At 47.4% G+C, this 18,544-nt stretch overlaps 1 protein-coding gene across 1 annotated transcript; it reads right to left on the bottom strand.

Annotated features, from left to right (window-relative positions):
- Positions 1 to 13,876: 13,876 nt before the first annotated feature.
- ECHS1 (enoyl-CoA hydratase, short chain 1) lies at positions 13,877 to 18,202 on the bottom strand. Its single transcript, XM_081178784.1, has one exon. It carries the CDS (start codon positions 18,075 to 18,077, stop codon positions 17,196 to 17,198), a length of 882 nt encoding a protein of 293 aa, XP_081034910.1. The 5' UTR covers positions 18,078 to 18,202; the 3' UTR covers positions 13,877 to 17,195.
- Between the last annotated feature and the right edge of the window lie 342 nt (positions 18,203 to 18,544).

Genomic DNA, 18,544 nt, shown 5'->3' with positions numbered 1-18,544 from the left:
CTACAGTAGTCTATCCTTCATGTCAGGTATGGCCAAACTTGGCCCTCCAGTTGTTTTGGGATTACAATTCCCATCATTCCTGACTACTGTATTAATTGTGAGATAAAAAAATTATGATGTTGATAACCCTTTGGAGGAGATTTGGTTTAGCATACATTACAATACAGGTTCAAGGACTGATATGAGAAAAGCAAATGCAAGTTTTATTATGTATATCCTTAAACCAATTTTTAACACAGATTTCCTTTTCCAATTTATCTAGGAGGTAGAAGAGGAAAAGGAGGAGAAGAAGGATGAAGAAGAAGAAGAGAAAGAGGAGGAGGAGGAGGAAGAAGAGGAGGGGGAGGAGAAGAAGGAAGAGGAGGGGGAGGAGGAGAAGAAGAAGGAGGAAGAGGAAGAGGAGGGGGAGGAGAAGAAGGAAGAGGAGGGGGAGGAGAAGAAGGAAGAGGAGGGGAGGAGGAAGAAGAAGGAGGAAGAGGAAGAGGAGGGGGAGGAGAAGAAGGAAGAGGAGGGGGAGGAGGAGAAGAAGAAGGAGGAAGAGGAAGAGGGGGAGGAGAAGAAGGAAGAGGAGGGGGAGGAGAAGAAGGAAGAGGAGGGGGAGGAGGAAAAGAAGAAGGAGGAAGAGGAAGAGGAGGGGGAGGAGAAGAAGGAAGAGGAGGGGGAGGAGAAGAAGGAAGAGGAGGGGGAGGAAGAAGAAGAAGGAAGAGGAGGAAGAGGAGGGGGGAGGAGAAGAAGGAAGAGGAGGGGGAGGAGAAGAAGGAAGAGGAGGGGGAGGAGAAGAAGGAAGAGGAGGGGGAGGAGAAGAAGGAAGAGGAGGGGGAGGAGAAGAGGAAGAAGGAGGAAGAGGAAGAGGAGGGGGAGGAGAAGAAGGAAGAGGAAAAGGAGGAGAAGAGGGATGAAGAAGAGGAAGAGGAGGAGGAGGAGGAGGAAGAGGAAGAGGAGGGGGAGGAGGAGGGAAGAGGAAGAAGAGGGGGAGGAGGAAGAGGAGGAAGAGGAGGGGGAGGAGAAGAAGGAAGAGGAAAAGGAGGATAAGGATGAAGAGGAAGAAGAGGAGGAGGAAGAGGAGGAGGAGGAGGAAGAAGAGGAAGAGGAAGAGGAGGAGGAGGAGGAGGAGGAGGAGGAGGAGGAAGAGGAAGAAGAGGGGGAGGAGGAAGAGGAGGAAGAGGAGGGGGAGGAGGGGGAGGAGAAGAAGAAGGAGGAGGAAGAGGAAGAGGAGGAGAAGAAGGATGAAGAGGAAGAAGAGGAAGAGGAAGAAGAGGAAGAAGAGGGGGAGGAGGAAGAGGAGGAAGAGGAGGGGGAGGAGGGGGAGGAGGAAGAGGAGGAAGAGGAGGAAGAGGAGGGGGAGGAGGGGGAGGAGAAGAAGAAGGAGGAGGAAGAAGAGGAAGAGGAGGGGGAGGAGAAGAAGGAAGAGGAGGAGAAGAAGGAAGAGGAAAAGGAGGAGGAGAAGGATGAAGAGGAAGAAGAGGAAGAGGAGGAGGAGGAGGAGGAGAGGAAGAAGAGGGGGAGGAGGAAGAGGAAGAAGAGGAAGAGGAGGGGGAGGAGGGGGAGAGAAGAAGGAAGAGGAGGGGGAGGAGAAGAAGAAGGAGGAAGAGGAAGAGGAGGGGGAGGAGAAGAAGGAAGAGGAGGGGGAGGAGAAGAAGGAAGAGGAAAAGGAGGAGGAGAAGGATGAAGAGGAAGAAGAGGAAGAGGAGGAGGAGGAAGAGGAAGAGGAAGAGGAGGAGGAGGAGGAGAGGAAGAAGAAGGAAGAAGAGGGGGAGGAGGAAGAGGAGGAAGAGGAGGAAGAGGAAGAGGAGGGGGAGGAGGAGGAAGAGGAAGAGGAGGGGGAGGAGGAGAGAAGAAAGGAGGAGGAGAGGAAGGGAGGGGGAGGAGAAGAAGGAAGAGGAGGGGGGAGGAGAAGAAGAAGGAGGAAGAGGAAGAGGAGGGGGAGGAGAAGAAGGAAGAGGAGGGGGAGGAGAAGAAGGAAGAGGAAAAGGAGGAGAGAAGGATGAAGAGGAAGAAGAGGAAGAGGAAGAGGAGGAGGAGGAAGAGGAAGGAAGAGGAAGAGGAGGAGGAGGAGGAAGAAGAAGAGGGGAGGAGGAAGAGGAGGAAGAGGAGGAAGAGGAGAAGAAGGAAGAGGAGGGGAGGAGAGAAGAAGGAGGGAAGAGGAGGGGGAGGAGAAGAAGGAGGAGGAAGAGGAAGAGGAGGGGGAGGAGAAGAAGAAGGAGGAGGAAGAGGAAGAGGAGGGGGAGGAGAAGAAGAAGGAGGAGGAAGAGGAAGAGGAGGGGGAGGAGAAGAAGGAAGAGGAGGGGAGGAGAGAGGAAGAGGAGGGGGAGGAGGAAAAGGAGGAGGAAGGGAAGGAGGAGGAAGAGAAAGAGAAGGAAGAAGAGGAAGTGAAGGAACAGGAAAAGGAAGAAGAGAAGAAGGAGGAAGATGTAGGTGTACAATTTATAATCAAAATGAATACAAAGATATTATGTTCCTCATTTGCTCTCGCTGCAGAATCATACTATTTTTTATTACTGTATATACCAAAATCAAAAATAAGCTAGTTTTCAAATGGGGCAGCATTCTGTGGCCAAGGTGATGCCTGTTGGAAACCCACAAGGAGGACTCGAGCACCAGACAATCTGCTATTCCTGTTGTTTCCAGAAACTGGTATTCAGGGGCGGAGCACAGCCATCGTGGCCTGTAGCCTAGTGGTGCACCACTTTTGCCATCTAATTTTTTTCCCCAACAAGCAAATTCATTGTTCATTTCATTCATTGCAAAATCATTGTTCATTTCAATTGTTCAGGCATTCAGCATGTTAAATTTATATTATTATTGCAGGATGAATGCAGAAAGTATTGGGTACCCTCACTGACCTGCCCAAGGGAAATGAAACAAGTCTGTAGCACGGAGAACCAAACGTATAGCAGTTTATGCATGCTGTGTTTTGCAAAACAGTAAGTTAACCGAACTGTAGGATTTGCTGCCAGCAAAAAGCTCAGTTGGAATAATGCTAATGGAATTCTGCACAATCCTGCACAGTGAAGCAGGATTGAAAGATATATGTCTGGGTTCCAGAGAGGAATATTCTGTACACCTAAGGCTGCACGTGGTTATTTCCTTCAAGTAGGAGCTCCTCACACTCTGCAAGCTGCTGTTTCTCAGGGTAGATCCACACCACACATTTAAAGCACATCCAATCCACATTTAAAGCACATTGCTAGCCCCCCCCCAGTGGCGTAGCGTGGGGGGTGCCAGGGGTGCCGGCCGCACCGGGCGCAACATTTGGGGGGGGCGCGAGTCCAGAGGGAAGGGACAAGTTCCTTCTTCCGCCAGGCTCCCCGCCGCCCCCGCCAGCCTTGCGCCCTAGCGCGCGCGCGCCTCTCCACCGCTGCAGCGGCTGCGCTCCACTCACTGCTCGGAGGAGCAGCCGCTGCAGCAGCGCCAGCGCCACCACCAACGCCTGGCCGGGCACGGGCAGCCTCCGCACCCCGCCGCCGCCATCCCCTCGGCCCAGCCACAGGCGACGGCTGCTTCTGCCGACTGGGAGGGAGGAGAGCTCCGAGGGGCCTCGCCGCGCCCTGCGCTCCCCAAAACCCTCCGAGAGGAAGCCGGCGGGCGGGCGAGCGTCTCCCGGCAGAAGGGGGCACCGCTGGCTCCAGCTCTCAGCGCAAGTCTCAGCCGCGGGGGGGGGGGGCGAGGACGGAGCACGGCTGGAAGCCCCCAGACCCGGCCGGGAGGAGGAGAGGCGCTCGCCAAGCCCGGATCTGGAGCTCGACCTACAGCCCAAGGAGAGGAGGGGGCGGGGAGGCGCCCGAGGGGAGGGGGCTTCGGCTGCCTCGGCCCGCGGGGGCTCCGCAAATAATAAATTTAATAAATTCCTGCTGAGCCTTTGGGGGGTCCTTGGTTCCTTCGCTCGCCCCCAGCCCCAGTGGCATAGCGTGGGGGGTGCAGGGGGGCCGGGCGCAACATCTGGGGGCGCTCGCTCGCACACGAGTGCTAAAATCCATGGGTTAGGGGGCGCAAATTACTTGCCTTGCCCCGGGTGCTGACAACCCACGCTACGCCACTGGCCCCCCTCAAAAAAATCCTGGGAACTGTGGGTACTGGGAATTGTAGGTTTGTTAGGGGGGAAATTACAGTTCCTTAGATTCTTTCAGGGGTGACATGTGCTTTAAATGTGTGCGTTGGTTGCATTTTAAAGGTGTGGTATGAGAGAAAACCTCAGTGGTTTCCTCAGTTTCAAGGGGCTTTTCAGTGGTTTGAAAGACCAAGAAGCCCTCGCACGAACACAAAACACCACACAGAGCACTTGGGTTCTGGGGCTGTGGCGACATATTGTGTCATATTTCCACTGACTCCATGCCCGGCTATAAAACAACAGCACCAGCACAACAGAGCATGTAGCACATGCTGGAGCAAAGGGAGAATCCACATCTGCCAGCAACATGGCTGTCGTTAGTATTGCTACCCCAGCAACAGGGAGAAAGACTGCACAGGGCTTTTAAGGCAGATAGAAATACAGTGGTACCTCGGGTTACAGATGCTTCAGGTTACATACGCTTCAGGTTACAGACTCTGCTAACCCAGAAATAGTGCTTCAGGTTAAGAACTTTGCTTCAGGATGAGAACAGAAATAGTGCTACGGCGGCAGCAGGAGGCCCCATTAGCTAAAGTAGTGCTTCAGGTTAAGAATGGACCTCCGGAACGAATTAAGTACTTAACCCGAGGTACCACTGTAGATGGAGAAGACGGTGTACAGCCGCCCCTAGTATCTAGAACCACATCACTCCAACATCAGTGCAATATTGTGCTGCAGAATGGTGCAGTCCTAGGCAGCTTTTGCTGACCTTGTGGTTGCCTTTTCATTTATGTCATTGTAACTAGACCCGAGAATACGATTAGACTGTATCTGTAATAAGTATGGGGAACCTGTGGTCTTCCAAAGATTGTTGGACATCAGTTTTCTCTCAGCATGGCCAGTAGTTAGAAATGAGGGGAGTTGTGCTCCAACAACAACCACAGGACCACAGATTAGCCACCCCTGCCCAGATTATTTTGGGAGTTTGTGGAATGTGTTAATCTGAATAAGTATTGTGACTCTATCTTTTTTTTCTACATTCAAGGTTCAAGAAGGAAATTAATATGGCGCATGAAGGCAAATGCAAGGAAATGGTACCTATTCGTTTTATGTTCAGAACTTGCTTCCCTTTTCAAATAATTACTTGACCATTGGTTTGAGTCCTACCCTCCAGAGGAGGACAAAACAAGCTTGTTCCCTCTTCCACATGAGATATGTGAAGATGGCTGTCATATAACTTCCCAGTCTCCTCTTTTTATGCTAAACATACCCAGTTTCCTCAACTGTTCCTCATAAGGCTTGGTTTCCAGACCCTTGATCATCTTGGTCGCTCTCCTGTGCACACATTCCAGCTTGTCAAGATAATTCTTAAATTTTGGTGCCAGAACTGGACACAGTACTTCAGGTGTGAACTGACCAAGGCAGAATAGAGTGATACTATTACTTCTCTTGATCTTCTGTTGATGCAGCCTAGAATAGCATCACACTGTTGACTCATGTTAAGCTTGTGATCTACTAAAACTCCTAGATCCATGTACGACTGGCAAGCCAGGTGTCCCCCATCTTATATTTGTGCAACTGATTCTTCCTGCCTAAGTGCAGAACCTTACATTTGTCCCTATTCAAATGCATTTTGTTAGTTTTGGTCCAGTTCTCAAATTTATTAAGGTCATCTTGAATCCCAATTCTGTCTTACTGGCTACCCCTCCCAGTTTGGTGTCATCTGCAAAATTGATGAGCATCCCCTCAGTTCCTTCATTCAAGTCATTTATAACGATGTTGGACAACAATGAGCCGCAGACAGGACCCTGTAGTATGGCACCTCACTTGTCACTTTTTCCCAGGATGATGAGGAGCCATTAGTAAGCATTTTTTTGGTTCAATCAGTCAACCAACTACAAATCCACTTAACAGTTACCTTGACTCGCGCACATTTTACCAGCTTCTCCACAAGAATATAATGGGGGACTTTGTCAAATCTTTCTGAAATCAAAATACACTACATCCACAGCATTCCGCTGATCCACCAAAATTGTAACTTCGTACTCTTGAGCTGCAGCTGATCAGGTCTAGGAGATCTGAATTCATTTAAAGTAGCTAGGTGTTCCCTTACCACCTCTATTCCTATTTTGGGCTGTAGTTCCCTCCTTGCATCATTTATTCTGGGCACTGCTTTCCTTTTGGGTGAAGAGTAGGTTTTGAAGAAGAAGAAGAAGAAGAAGAAGAAGAAGAAGAGGAGGAGGAGGAGTAGTAGTAGTTTGGATTTGATATCCCACTTTATCACTCCCCTTCAGGAGTCTCAAAGCGGCTAACATTCTCCTTTCCCTTCCTCCCCCACCACAAACACGTCACCCAGCAGCTGCATGTGGAGGAGCGGAGACGCGAACCCGGTTCACCAGATTACGAGTCTACTGCTCTTAACCACTACACCACACTGGCTCCCAGTTCTTGAGCAGTTCTACCTTCTCTCTGTCACCCAATAGCATTTCTCTGTCTTCTCCATGCAGAGAACCTACTATTTGCTTGTTCTTCCTCTTTCTTTGAACATAGCCAAATAAACCTTTCATTATTATTTTTAACCTTTATTGCAAACCTGAGCTCAGTCTGAGCTTTGGCCTGCCTGACCTTCTCCCTACAACTGCTGGCTACTCCTGTACACTCTTCATGATTTCCCCTTTCCTCCATTTCTTGTACATGCCCCTACATTCTTGGCAAAGTTTGAGTTCCAACAGATATCAGGGTAATTGAAACCTCCCATTACTACTACATCTCTCCTTTTTGAATGTTTGGTAATCTGCTGTAGGAAGGCATCATCCAAATCTTCAGTCTGGCTTGGAGGCATACAGCAGACACCTACAGTAAAGTAACTGATGCTTCTCTCTCCCCTACAATTTTTGCCCATATACTCGCAATTTGCCTTCCATGTTCCAGGTCATAGAGCTCTTTACCAGTCTACACATCTTTAACATATAATGCTCCTCCTCCCCCCTTCTTGTTAGTCTATACCTTTTGAACAGGTTATACCTTTCAATTTCTACATTCTAGTCCCTACTCTCATCCACCAGATTTCAGTAATGCCTATTAGGTCATATATGCCACCCTGTATTAAGAAATCAAATTCATCTTGCTTGTTTTCCATGCTCTATACTAATGCACAGAGACAACTGAAACCGCAAGTCAGCCCTCCCCAGCAGCTTCCTTCTTGTAGTTTCCTGCTTTGTAACAGGTACCTGTGGCACCACTTCAGTTTCCTGTGCATCCATGAAGCTATTATCCCCAGTACCAGGTGTTCTTGTGTCGTCTGTAATGTTGTCTCCTTCCCTCTCAAGATCTATTTTCCTCTCTCCATGGACCACAACCTTAAACAGGAAGGAGTGGTGAAAAAACCACCTGTGCCCCAAGGCCCTTCCTGCCCAGAGTCTCATAGACCCTTGCTATACGTTGAAGGCTGTGTCTGGCAGTATCATTTGTACCCACACGAATCAGAAGGAAGGGGTTGTGGTCAGTGGGCTTTATAAGACTTCACAACTTCTCTGCATTTTTAACTAGTTTTGAGGTCTGTGCACACACTGCACATGCACCCTGACCCAACCTGGGCCAATCTAGGGAACACCCAAGTAGGATTCAGATCCAAATCAAACAATTAAATGTCAAACACTATATGGTCACAAGGAGAGAGCAGGAGAATGCAAAGTGCTACTTCACCAGCACATTCCCTGCGAGAGACTCAATGGCAGAACAGAACCCTTCAGGCAGCAGGCTTGCACCCTTGGTGAGCAGCTCCTAGCCTTTTGGAATTGATCCAGGCACCAGGTATGCCACACTGCAAGTGGCAGAGGGATATGGATGTTAGCAGGAGAGAGAATGGTTTGCTTTTATGAAATTTGGCTACATTGCTTATAAGTTGTTTCCCCCTTCATTCCTATTTTTTAAATGTAGGTTTTCTTGCTACACTCCTTACTATGACAAACTATACCTTTATTTTTCTGTTTTCATTTTCACAGAAAGATGAATAACGATAGAAGAAACATTATTCTTTAACGGAAGACATTCTTTTGATTACTCTTTGCAAAGATACTGTATCTGTACCATGTACTGAAAAGAATATTTTTTATTGATTGACTGATAGAAAGAAGCATATACAGTGGACGCTCGGGTTGCGAACGTGATCCATGTGGGAGGCATTTTCGCAACCTGTAGCATTTGCAACCCGCAGCACCGCGTCTGCGCACACGCGGGTCGCAATTTGGCACTTCTGTGCATGCGCAAAGTGTGATTTAGTGTTTCTGCGCATGTGCGAGCGCCAAAACCTGGAAGTAACCCATTCCAGCACTTCCGGTTTGGCGCGGTGCACAACCCGAAAACACACAACCTGAAGCGTCTGTAACCCGAGATATGACTGTATGAGAGACAAACATTTTACAATGAGAAATGTAAAACCCATTCACTCGCCATTTAAAGGTTTTCTCAAAGATTCATGGTTTGAAAGGCTGGTGGCAGCCTTGTTCAAAAATATAAAGTTTATTTAATCTCCTGTATTATTCCAGGATCTGTTGTGCCCAGAATAAAATACATATTTAACAAATTATCATCTCAGGTTGTGTGTTAGAATGAGTACTGCTTGCCACCCGAAGAGTTGGTCAAAACACATAAGACACAGTTGACATACTTGCCGTTCACTTTGAATAAGGGTTTGATTTAAAGCAAGGATGGAGAGAGGCCAAATGTGGCCCACACAGCAGCAGAGGAAGTGGCTCAGGCACCTGGTATGGCGCATTCAAGGGCGGGGCGAACTGCCCATAGGGATGGCATGGGGCGTGTGGCACCCATAGGGAGGGGACATGGCGTGCGGCACCCACAGGGACAGGATGGGGTGTGCTGCACCCATAGGGATGAGATGGGGAGTGCTGCAGGGCCTCTGCCACCCTACAGCTGGGGGGAGGCAGCGGGTAAACAGTGCTACCCGCCATTTTGTCACTCCTCCTCAGGGTGACACCCGGGGTATGCTGCACCCCGCACCCCCTTCCTATGCCCCTGCCCTTTCCCTGTATATCAATTTGTCTTAAAAACCAGTCCCCCATTAGAATCAGTGTAATACTTTTCTCCAAGTCTAATTTTCAGAGAGGCATTTTCAGAGTGGGGGCAGTGGAGGGAGCAGGGAGGGAAGAAATGCCTGCTCATCAAAATTGCTGACACTGAATGCAACTAGGTTTGGAAACTGCCATCAGTTGGCGCCAAATTTATTTTACCTCTGGAAGTCCTGCTCTGGTAGTTTTGCCTTCACGATATTGGCTCCAGGCTTAGACTCTACGCTAGAGATTCTCAAACTGATCTGGCCTACCACCCCCCTGTTCAGAAGAAGAAGAAAAATACTTAGTGCCCCCCGTGGGGTGGACCGGCTCAATCTGATCAATATAATGCTGTTTGTCAATGTACACTTTGGAGAGGGTTGTAGTCCAGATTGTAGGGCTGCTCCTTTCAAAGGTCTCTGACCTCACTCTTAGTCGGGGCTGGCCTATCATGAGCTCTGCTGAGCAGTGTGACTCAGGTGACAGATTTGGGTGGTAGCAAAACATGCGTTCCCTTGTCTACTATCAACATGGCTGCCTATTTCCATATCTTCCCAGTTCACTGGCAAAAAGCAGACATGCCAAAGGTGCTCCATGAGGCCATCAGCTGCACTGCTACCGCTAACATGGCATCAAAACAACTTTTAAAGCTAAACTGCAAGAGGGGGAAGTGACATCCAGAGACCCTCAGGTTGTGCAATATGTTGTTTTGGCCCCGCGCACAGGACAGGTCATAAGCATCTTCCAAGCTGAGCAACCTGCCCACAACCAAATTGGATGACACATGAAACACATGGCGGGGGGGGGGGATGCACTTGCCATTTATTTATTTTGTTTGTTGTAAAGAAAATGGAACCTATGACCAGGGACAGAAGAATGGAAGGTGGAGAAGCTTCTCGTCCCATTCCCTTTCTGCTATTTTCCCAATCAGACTTGGTCTTCTGGGTCCTCATCTCTTCTAACCTCTGGAAAGGAAAGTAGCTGGTGAAAAGCAGGTTTGAGTGGATAAATGGTGGAAGACAAACGCTTACCCAGGATCCTTCCCAAACCTTCCTCTGCTGAGTGTAGCAATCTCTTATGGCCATCTATCAACAAGCAAAACAAATAAAAACCCTTGGGTTTCCTACACATAGCTGGGGGCTCTCAGCGCACACACGTCTTTCTCCTATTATTGCACAATCCTTGCCAATAGTTATTACCCATTTATTTCACCTATTCTGACCCCAGATGTTGCAAGCTTCCTTGTGTGGCTATTTAAATGAAAGAAGGGGAGAAACCCTTCCTTGTAGCTCACATTTAATGTTGCAAATCCTGACAAAAGGAAAGTCCCACAGGGTCAAAATGCAGCAATGAGAACAAGTGAAATCTGCCCACACAGAGAGATAAGGGAAGTCCTCCTCAACCTGGTTTGCTCCAGATGTTGTTGGATGGCAGCGCCTCCCAACCTTGTCCATTAGCTATGCATAAGTCCTCAAAAGCAATTCAGTTCCTTCCTTGTACCTTTAAGTGATGTGTTATTTTCTTCCTGATACAGCTACAAATAAAAGCATTTTGGACCATGCCTCTGGAGTCAGACTGTGTGTATCCTTCAAATTCAGGGTGATAAACACACAACAACCAACCTGAAGGCACACAGGAAGCTCCCAAGTTGCTGAAGTTAAATAGATCTGGGTCTGGTCAATGCTTGGACATGATGAGTTAACACATAGAAACCACATGTGTGCCACCCTGGGTTTTGTGAAGGAAGAAAAGTAGGATATGAATTTAAGAAAACAAAAAACCTGGGTATGGAATGGGCCACCCCCTTCTGCATGAACTTCAACAGGTGTTAACATCTTCCTCTAAGTCCTTTTATGAGTCCAGCCATCAAAAAGAAAGTGGATGATGACTGGAGATCTCCCCACTGCACCCTCAAGTTCACTTTGCTCAGTGCTTGTTCTTTTTCCAGCACCAGATGTATAACTTTTTTTAAAAAAATGTGCCTCTCTTGCTTGTGTGCAGTGCACAACAGCTACAGTTCAGACTCACTACCAGAGCAGCAACAGACACATGACTCCAGAACAGATCAAATCAAAAGAATACAAGGGCCAGCAGCCTAGGATTAACACACATTTCTCTACTCACTCCATTGAGGAGGCAGAAGGTGCAATTTGATCTACTGTATGTCTGGCATTAAGGGACGCGGGTGGTGCTGTGGGTTAAACCACAGAGCCTAGGGCTTGCTGATCAGAAGGTCGGCAGTTCGAATCCCCGTGATGGCGTGAGCTCCCGTTGTTTGATCCCTGCTCCTACCAACCTAGCAGTTCGAAAGCACGTCAAAGTGCAAGTAGATAAATAGGTACCACTCCGGCGGGAAGGTAAATGGCGTTTCCGTGTGCTGCTCTGGTTTGCCAGAAGCGACTTAGTCATGCTGGCCACATGACCCGGAAGCTGTACGCTGGCTCCCTAGACCAATAAAGTGAGATGAGCGCCACAACCCCAGAGTCGGTCATGACTGGACCTAATGGTCAGGGGTCCCTTTACCTTTACATTTATGTCTGGCATTGCAGTCTCAGGGCTATTTACTACAACCAAACAGGACTCTGGATATGCCGCTCCCATTTAATTCTCTGGGACCCTTGCTACCTGTAGAGTGGAACATAAATTTTCGTGAACGGTTGGGAGAATGAACGGAATGTATTAATTAGACAACAAGTAAAGAGTTATTTGGAGGTCATTTGGGATGTCGAAGAGTGAGGTCATCCCATGAACTATCAAACTCTGCTACTGTTCTCCTATACACATACAAGAATGTACTTGTCAACTTTCCCTCCATATCTCATTACCATTTGTCTTTCGTTTCCCGCAGGTAAAATAACAAGATGATGGAGCCTTGTGATAATTAATGACCTGGTCCAGATAAAGAATGTGATTGCTTCTATAGATATGGTGCATATGTATATATGTCTATAATTGTGTACATTCTTAGGTAAAGCAGAGAGCAGTGGCTGAATCTTGAGAGAAGATAATACAGACTTCATTAACCATGAAGATTACCACCTTTCTTCTGATACTTTCTCTAGCAAACTGTTGCTTCTTTTTTGGTAAGACACCTTCACATTGTAGCACTATGTTAAAGTCTCCATAACCAATGACCACTTTATAAGGGGTAGTGGGAGAAATGACATTTTACTGCTGTTTCATTTTTAGGTTTCATTTCCATCCTGTTGTGATTGATATTTCCATTTGTAAGCTACCTTGATCTTGATTTAAGCATAGGAAAAGAAATGTCAAAAGGGGGAGGAGGTTGGGAGGAGCCTATGGTCTAGTAACCACCAGCTTGCATGGGTTTGAACTCACTTAAGTTAGTCATCCATAATGTTTGTCCCAGAGGTTTCAGTGGGTCTACTTTAAGCATAGCTAAGTCTGGATCCAACCCAAGATCTCTCATTGGTAGTGTTTTGAAATGCTTTTTTGACTTGTTTATCAGGTATTGAAGCTTCAGGAGGGAAGGTCAGTGCATATTTTGTTTTTAAAAAGCCTTTAGTGTCTTTGTTTAGCAACCAAATTGTGTTTACATTCTGCACATTAGAAATAAACTGTCCAGGAATGCATTTTTATATTTCCTTATTTATAAAAGCTATAATAAATGCCCCCCTTAGCAGCTGTAAAATGGGATTAGTATGGGGGACAAGGCCTTTTTAATTTTAGGGGCATGTTTTTAGTTCTGACTCTTAGTGGATTTTTAAATTGAATACCGTCTTTAAATGATTCCTTATGCTTTCCCGCTGTGTATTGAACCCAGACTATTTTTTGATATAGACAGCTGGGGCACAAGTTATAGAATCTGTAGAAAGAGAAAGGAGTTTCTATACTTATGTGACTGTAGCTTTGGGTGGGGAAACCTCTGGCCCTCGGCTAAATTTCATGCAAACCCACAAAGATTGGGTGACAGAAGGAGGCAGAACACCGCAATGCTGCACACTTCCCCCCCAATAGGCTCTGGTCCTGCCCACATAGGTCTCTGCTTACTGTGTACAGAATACTGCTTAAGAGCTGTACAGCAGCATTCTTTTTACATTTCTAAAGGAAACAGCATTTTGGACTTCCCATTATACCCCCTATACTGCCATCTGGCCACCCAGGGTGCAGATAACCATGCATGCTGTTGTGCTTGATTCGTCCAAAAATGCCAAGGGTTTTCTAATGAGGATAGATTCTCATTATCTGGTTAGCTTCTCTAGAAGGGCTGTTTCCCATATGGCTTGATACCAGTGGTCCATGTTCACTCCTGACAGGTCCCTCCAGTGTCTAGTAATGATGTTCCTGGCTGCTGAGAGTTAGGTGGCTTCTACAAGGACACCTTATCTGTCCCTCCCGCCTTGTTTCACCTGGCCAACAAAGGCTGAACTTGCTGAAAGTTAGTATTGTCAAGCTGCATTTGTTTCCACTCTCTGGATTATATATTTATTTATAGGTTGACTGCAGCAGGTATCCGCAGCCACCACTTGGTGATTGCCCACAAGAATACAGGCCTGTGTGTGGCACTGATGGTGTGACCTATGCCCATGAATGCATCTTGTGTGCACAAATCTGGTAAGTCCTCCCCCCCCATCACAAATATACTTATATCCATAATATACAATTTGCATAATATCCCCTCCCTCCCTTTGGACTTCCCTCAACTTCCATTTCTGATTTATTATCCTCCCCATTGTACTCTGCCATTTTTTACAAGATATCATATTTTCCCTTTGTTACAATATTTGTTCCCTGTGCATAAAATTGTGAATGTTTATTTAAATCCTGCCATCAAGTCAATATTCTTTCTTTGTGTCTGCAAATATAATATAAAGGGTTCCCACACTTTTTGAAAATCACTATTGTCCTTTTCCTGAAGTCTGTCTGTCAGCTTTGCCAACTCCGCATAGTTCATCACTTTTTCTTGCCATTGCTCTTTTGTTGGAATTTCTCCAGTCTTCCAATTCTGTGCTATCAGTATTCTTGCCGCCGTCATAGCATACATGAATAATGTCATTTTCTCTTTCAGCAGATCTTGCCCTAAAATACCCAACAGGAAGGCTTCTGGCTGCTTAACAAATGTTATTCTGAGCACCTTTTTCAATTCATTATGTATCATTTCCCAATATATTTTAACGCTTTTACAATCCCACCACATATGGTAAAAAGTTCCTTCAACTTCTTTACACCTCTAACGCTCCGTTTGTTTTTGTAAATTTACAAATCTGTTAAGTCCAACATGGTAAGAAACTACTTCTAAGACAACTATGAAATACCATGCACACACTCTACAGCAGGCTTTTTCAACCTTGGGTTATTGTTTATGTTGATGATGGTCTTGCCAATATAGTTTCAAATGGTAAAATGCCTTGGAAATAATAGGATCAAAAGCTGGGGGAGAAATATATATGTGTGTGTTTTTGTTTGTTCAAGAACTACTTTCTTTATGACACTTTAGTGATACACAGCAACTCTAAGTACATTATCCCCATCAGGATATTAGAGCCCCAGACTTTTGGTAGTCATTTATATAAATCATTCCTCTGCTATTACAGGGCAACTGGAGTTCAAATTGGCATACGGCACAGAGGAGCGTGCAGATCACAAGGTATGTCCAATTCTTAATGTTGATATTTTTAAGCTGCAGTTAACTCAGTATAGCAGAAATTCTCACTGAAAGATTATGACTGCAAAACAACAGCTCCTGCGTTGGCACCACACCTAACCATTTGCCTAGTACATAATGAGCTCCTAAGTTGTTAATATTATTGATTTGGGAAGTCATATTTGTAGAAGTCAGAAAATTTGCTATATTATAACAAACAATACAATCCTAGGCAAGCTTATGCAGAAATAAGTCCCAATTAGTCCAATGAGAGTTGCCTCTACACCCCAAAATGCATATTTTGGCAGCTAAGTCTACCGTTATTTGCATGCAGTTAGAAAAGTGGCTGAAAGTGTAAACATGCAAAGTTGTTTGTCTTCTTGACATTTTCTGTTGTCCCATAATCCAAATTAAGAGCTAGTTGATTTACTATTTTCTTTTCTTCTAGGTTAATCTGTAGAAGAGCAGGTGTTAATAAGAATGGACAGTATTCAAAAAACAAGTTCGTTATTACAATACCACTTGGCTCAATTCCGCTTGTCCGAAGGCCTTTATTAAACACAATAAAATAAAAGCAGAAGCCTTTCCTCTTTTACCATCACACCCATACTTACACACCTCTGTGCCAGTTCAGACTCTCAGCAGGCCAAATAGCTTCTGTAGCCAGTGGTGCAATGGGCCAATGCAATGCATCACCCTTCACCAAGTATGTTTAGATGTGTGTGCTCCACAAACACATGTAAGCTTGATTGACACCCCCCTTTGCTCTCTCCAATGTTTCCAGAGGATACATTAAATGGGTTGTATCCAATGCTAGCCATACTGAGAGTAGACCCAGAGAAAGTAATAGAAACCCTTTAATTTCAATGTTCTACTCTAGAGTAGACATTAGCTAGATACAACTCCATATGCGAATTGCTTTTACACATCACCTTATGCACACACAATCCCCTCCCCCCACCATGCAAAAATCAGCTATAGTTGGATTGTTATCTATCATTTGTCAGTTTGCAGAGGCCCAAAGCAAGGGTCAGCCTTTCAGTACAAGGAAGAGAGGACAGTTTTTACCCACTGTCCAATGTAACTGCCTGAAGCAATGAGATACTATCCAGGAAGGATCCAATTAATAGATAAAGACAAGGTCATAGAAAGAAAGGTAAACTAGTTCCAGAAACTTCCTAGTTTTACATCTTTCCCCAAGCGGTGGGGTTGGGGGAGATGTAATCTTTTCCTGTTGCTTTGAACTGCCTGTTTGAACCATGACCCATCCATTCCTTGAGAAACAAGCATGACACAGCAGAGGCCAAATAAACCAGAGGTATCGGAGATATAGAAAAGGCAAAGGGACACAGTCAAAATAACTGTAGAAACCTGAAACTCACCATTAGCCACTATAATCTATTGACACAGAGTGCTGTCACTCTACCCCCTTGAACCTCTTACTGCCTTTGCGTAAGAAATCGGAAAAACAGTTCACTTTTAGACCAGCAGTGTTAATAAGGATTGCAAAGGTGTAGGATTCCGACATTCTTCTAACTCTATGAAAAAGACAGCGGAATGAATACTGGAGATCTGTCGCACACCAAATGGTGATTTCGGATACAGTACAGTGCATATTTTGACCTGGGAGAATGGTCCATTGAAATCAATGCGGCTTACCTCTGAGTAGATATAAATAGGACTGCATAGTCAAGGAGAGTAGGAAGAAAGTCTTTTTGAAATGATGTAATTTTATTAAAGACATGTATTGTCACGATTATTCATTTGTTGCTTTATGCTTTATGCTTTATGCAGAGTTGCAAAGCCCAGCCCCAGCACACCATTAAGCCTTTACCCACCACCACGTTGCAGTGGCCATCAGCTACAGCTCAGACTCACCACCAGAGCAGTACTCTGAACAGAACAGATAAAACCAAACCAAAAGAACCACTACCCTGGGCAAACCTTTCCCAAAGCACACATAGGAGTCAGCAGCCCAGGATGAAGATAGCATTGAAGCACCTGCCTCTACTCACCCTAATGTGGAGGGAAAACCTACAATCTGAGCTGGGAAAGAATCACAGAGCTTAAAGTTTTGTGCATGCATGTATGTGCATGTGTAACATCTCCTACATTTGGCATTGCTGTCTCAGGGCCATTTACTACAATTAAACAAATTGGGGAACTATGTGATCCAAGGTTTCTTCAGACAGGGGCATTCTCCAACAGTTGATTTAAGGAGACCTGTAGACAATAATGATTTCCTTACAAAAGAAACTGATCACTGGGAATTGCATATCCCCAAACTACCCCCCCCCAATCTTCCTGGCAAGTGAAAGGCACATAATTTGCAATTAAAGGTGCAATTAAAGGTCACAGAGAGGTGCCACTTGGAAGAGGCCATCTGTACAGACTGGATAAACACGGCTGCGATCTCTTCAACCAGCCGGCCAGTCCCCAGCGCACTGTGCGTCAGCGGCTTCTGTGGGGCGACTCAGTGGTCCTTAAAGTTCGCCTGCCTCTTCTCCACGAAGGCGCTCATCCCTTCTTTCCTGTCCTCCGTGGCGAAGGTGGCGTGGAACAGCCTCTTCTCTGCCTTATTGCCCTCGGCCAGAGTCATCTCAAAGGCCGCGTTCACTGCCTCCTTGGCCATGGCCGCCACCAGCTTGGAGTTCCTGGCGATCTTCTCGCCGCAGCTGACGGCTTCGTCCAGCAGCTTGTCCACGGGGCAGACCCTGCTGACCAGGCCGGCCGCCTTGGCCTCTTGCGCCGAGATGCGCTCGCCGGTGAGGACCATCTCCATGGCCAGGGACTTGCCCACGGCCCGGGTCAGCCTCTGGGTGCCGCCGGCGCCGGGGATGGTGCCCAGCAGGATCTCGGGCTGCCCGAACTGCGCCTTCTCGCCGGCGTAGATGATGTCGCACATCATGGCCAGCTCGCAGCCTCCGCCGAGCGCGTAGCCGTTGACCGCGGCGATGACGGGCTTCCTGACCGTGGAGACCCGGTTCCAGTGCGCCAGGAAGTTCCCCGCGTAGCACTCCTGGAAGGTGCGGCCCTGCATCTCCTTGATGTCCGCGCCGGCCGCGAAGGCCTTCTCGCTGCCCGTGATGACCACGGCGCCCACGCCAGGGTCCCGCTCCAGGGCGTCCAGCGCCTCGCTCACCTCGGTCATCAGCCCGTCGCACAGCGCGTTCAGGGCCTGCGGGCGGTTCAGGCGGATCACCGCCACGCTCTGCGCCGAGCCGCGCTTCTCCACCACGATGTACTGGAACTGAGGCGCCGCCGCCGCCAGGAAGCGACGGGGAGGCCGCCGCGCGGCAGCTGCCGAGAGCAAGAGAGGCAGGCGGAGGCGGCGGAGGGCGCAGGCGGCAGCCATGCTGGCAGGGCAAAAGGTAAGGGCACGAGGTCAATGTGGTCCTTCGGGAGGATTTCCGGTCCCCGCGCGGCAGACACCCGCCATTGGAGTGGCAAGGGGGGGGTGGAAACGCGCGTGTGAATGGATTTCGGAGGAGGAGGGTTTAGAGGGGGAAAAAGAAAGGTGGGGAGAGGGAGGGCAGGGACAGAGGCTCCCTTTCCTTGCACGGCTTTGAAAGCGTCCCTAGAGTCCCCTCCAGGGTCATCCAGTCACCCCCCGCAATGCAGGAATCTCAGCTAAAGTATCTTTGACACTACAGATGACCATCTAGCCTCTGCTCCAAGGAAGGGAAGTCCACCACCTTGCGAGACAGTCGGTTCCACCGTTTTACGGCCAGAAAGTTCTTCCTGATGTCTAGTCGGAATCTCCTTCCTCCCCTGCTTTCCCCCATGGAACGTTTTAATCGAAGCCGGGAGTGACGGTTGCTG

This window comes from Podarcis bocagei (assembly GCF_964188305.1).
Source record: "Podarcis bocagei genome assembly, chromosome: 2".
Taxonomy (NCBI): Eukaryota; Metazoa; Chordata; class Lepidosauria; order Squamata; family Lacertidae; genus Podarcis; species Podarcis bocagei.
The sequence above is the reverse complement of the archived record's forward strand: the minus strand, read 5'-3'. Positions and strand labels throughout refer to the sequence as shown.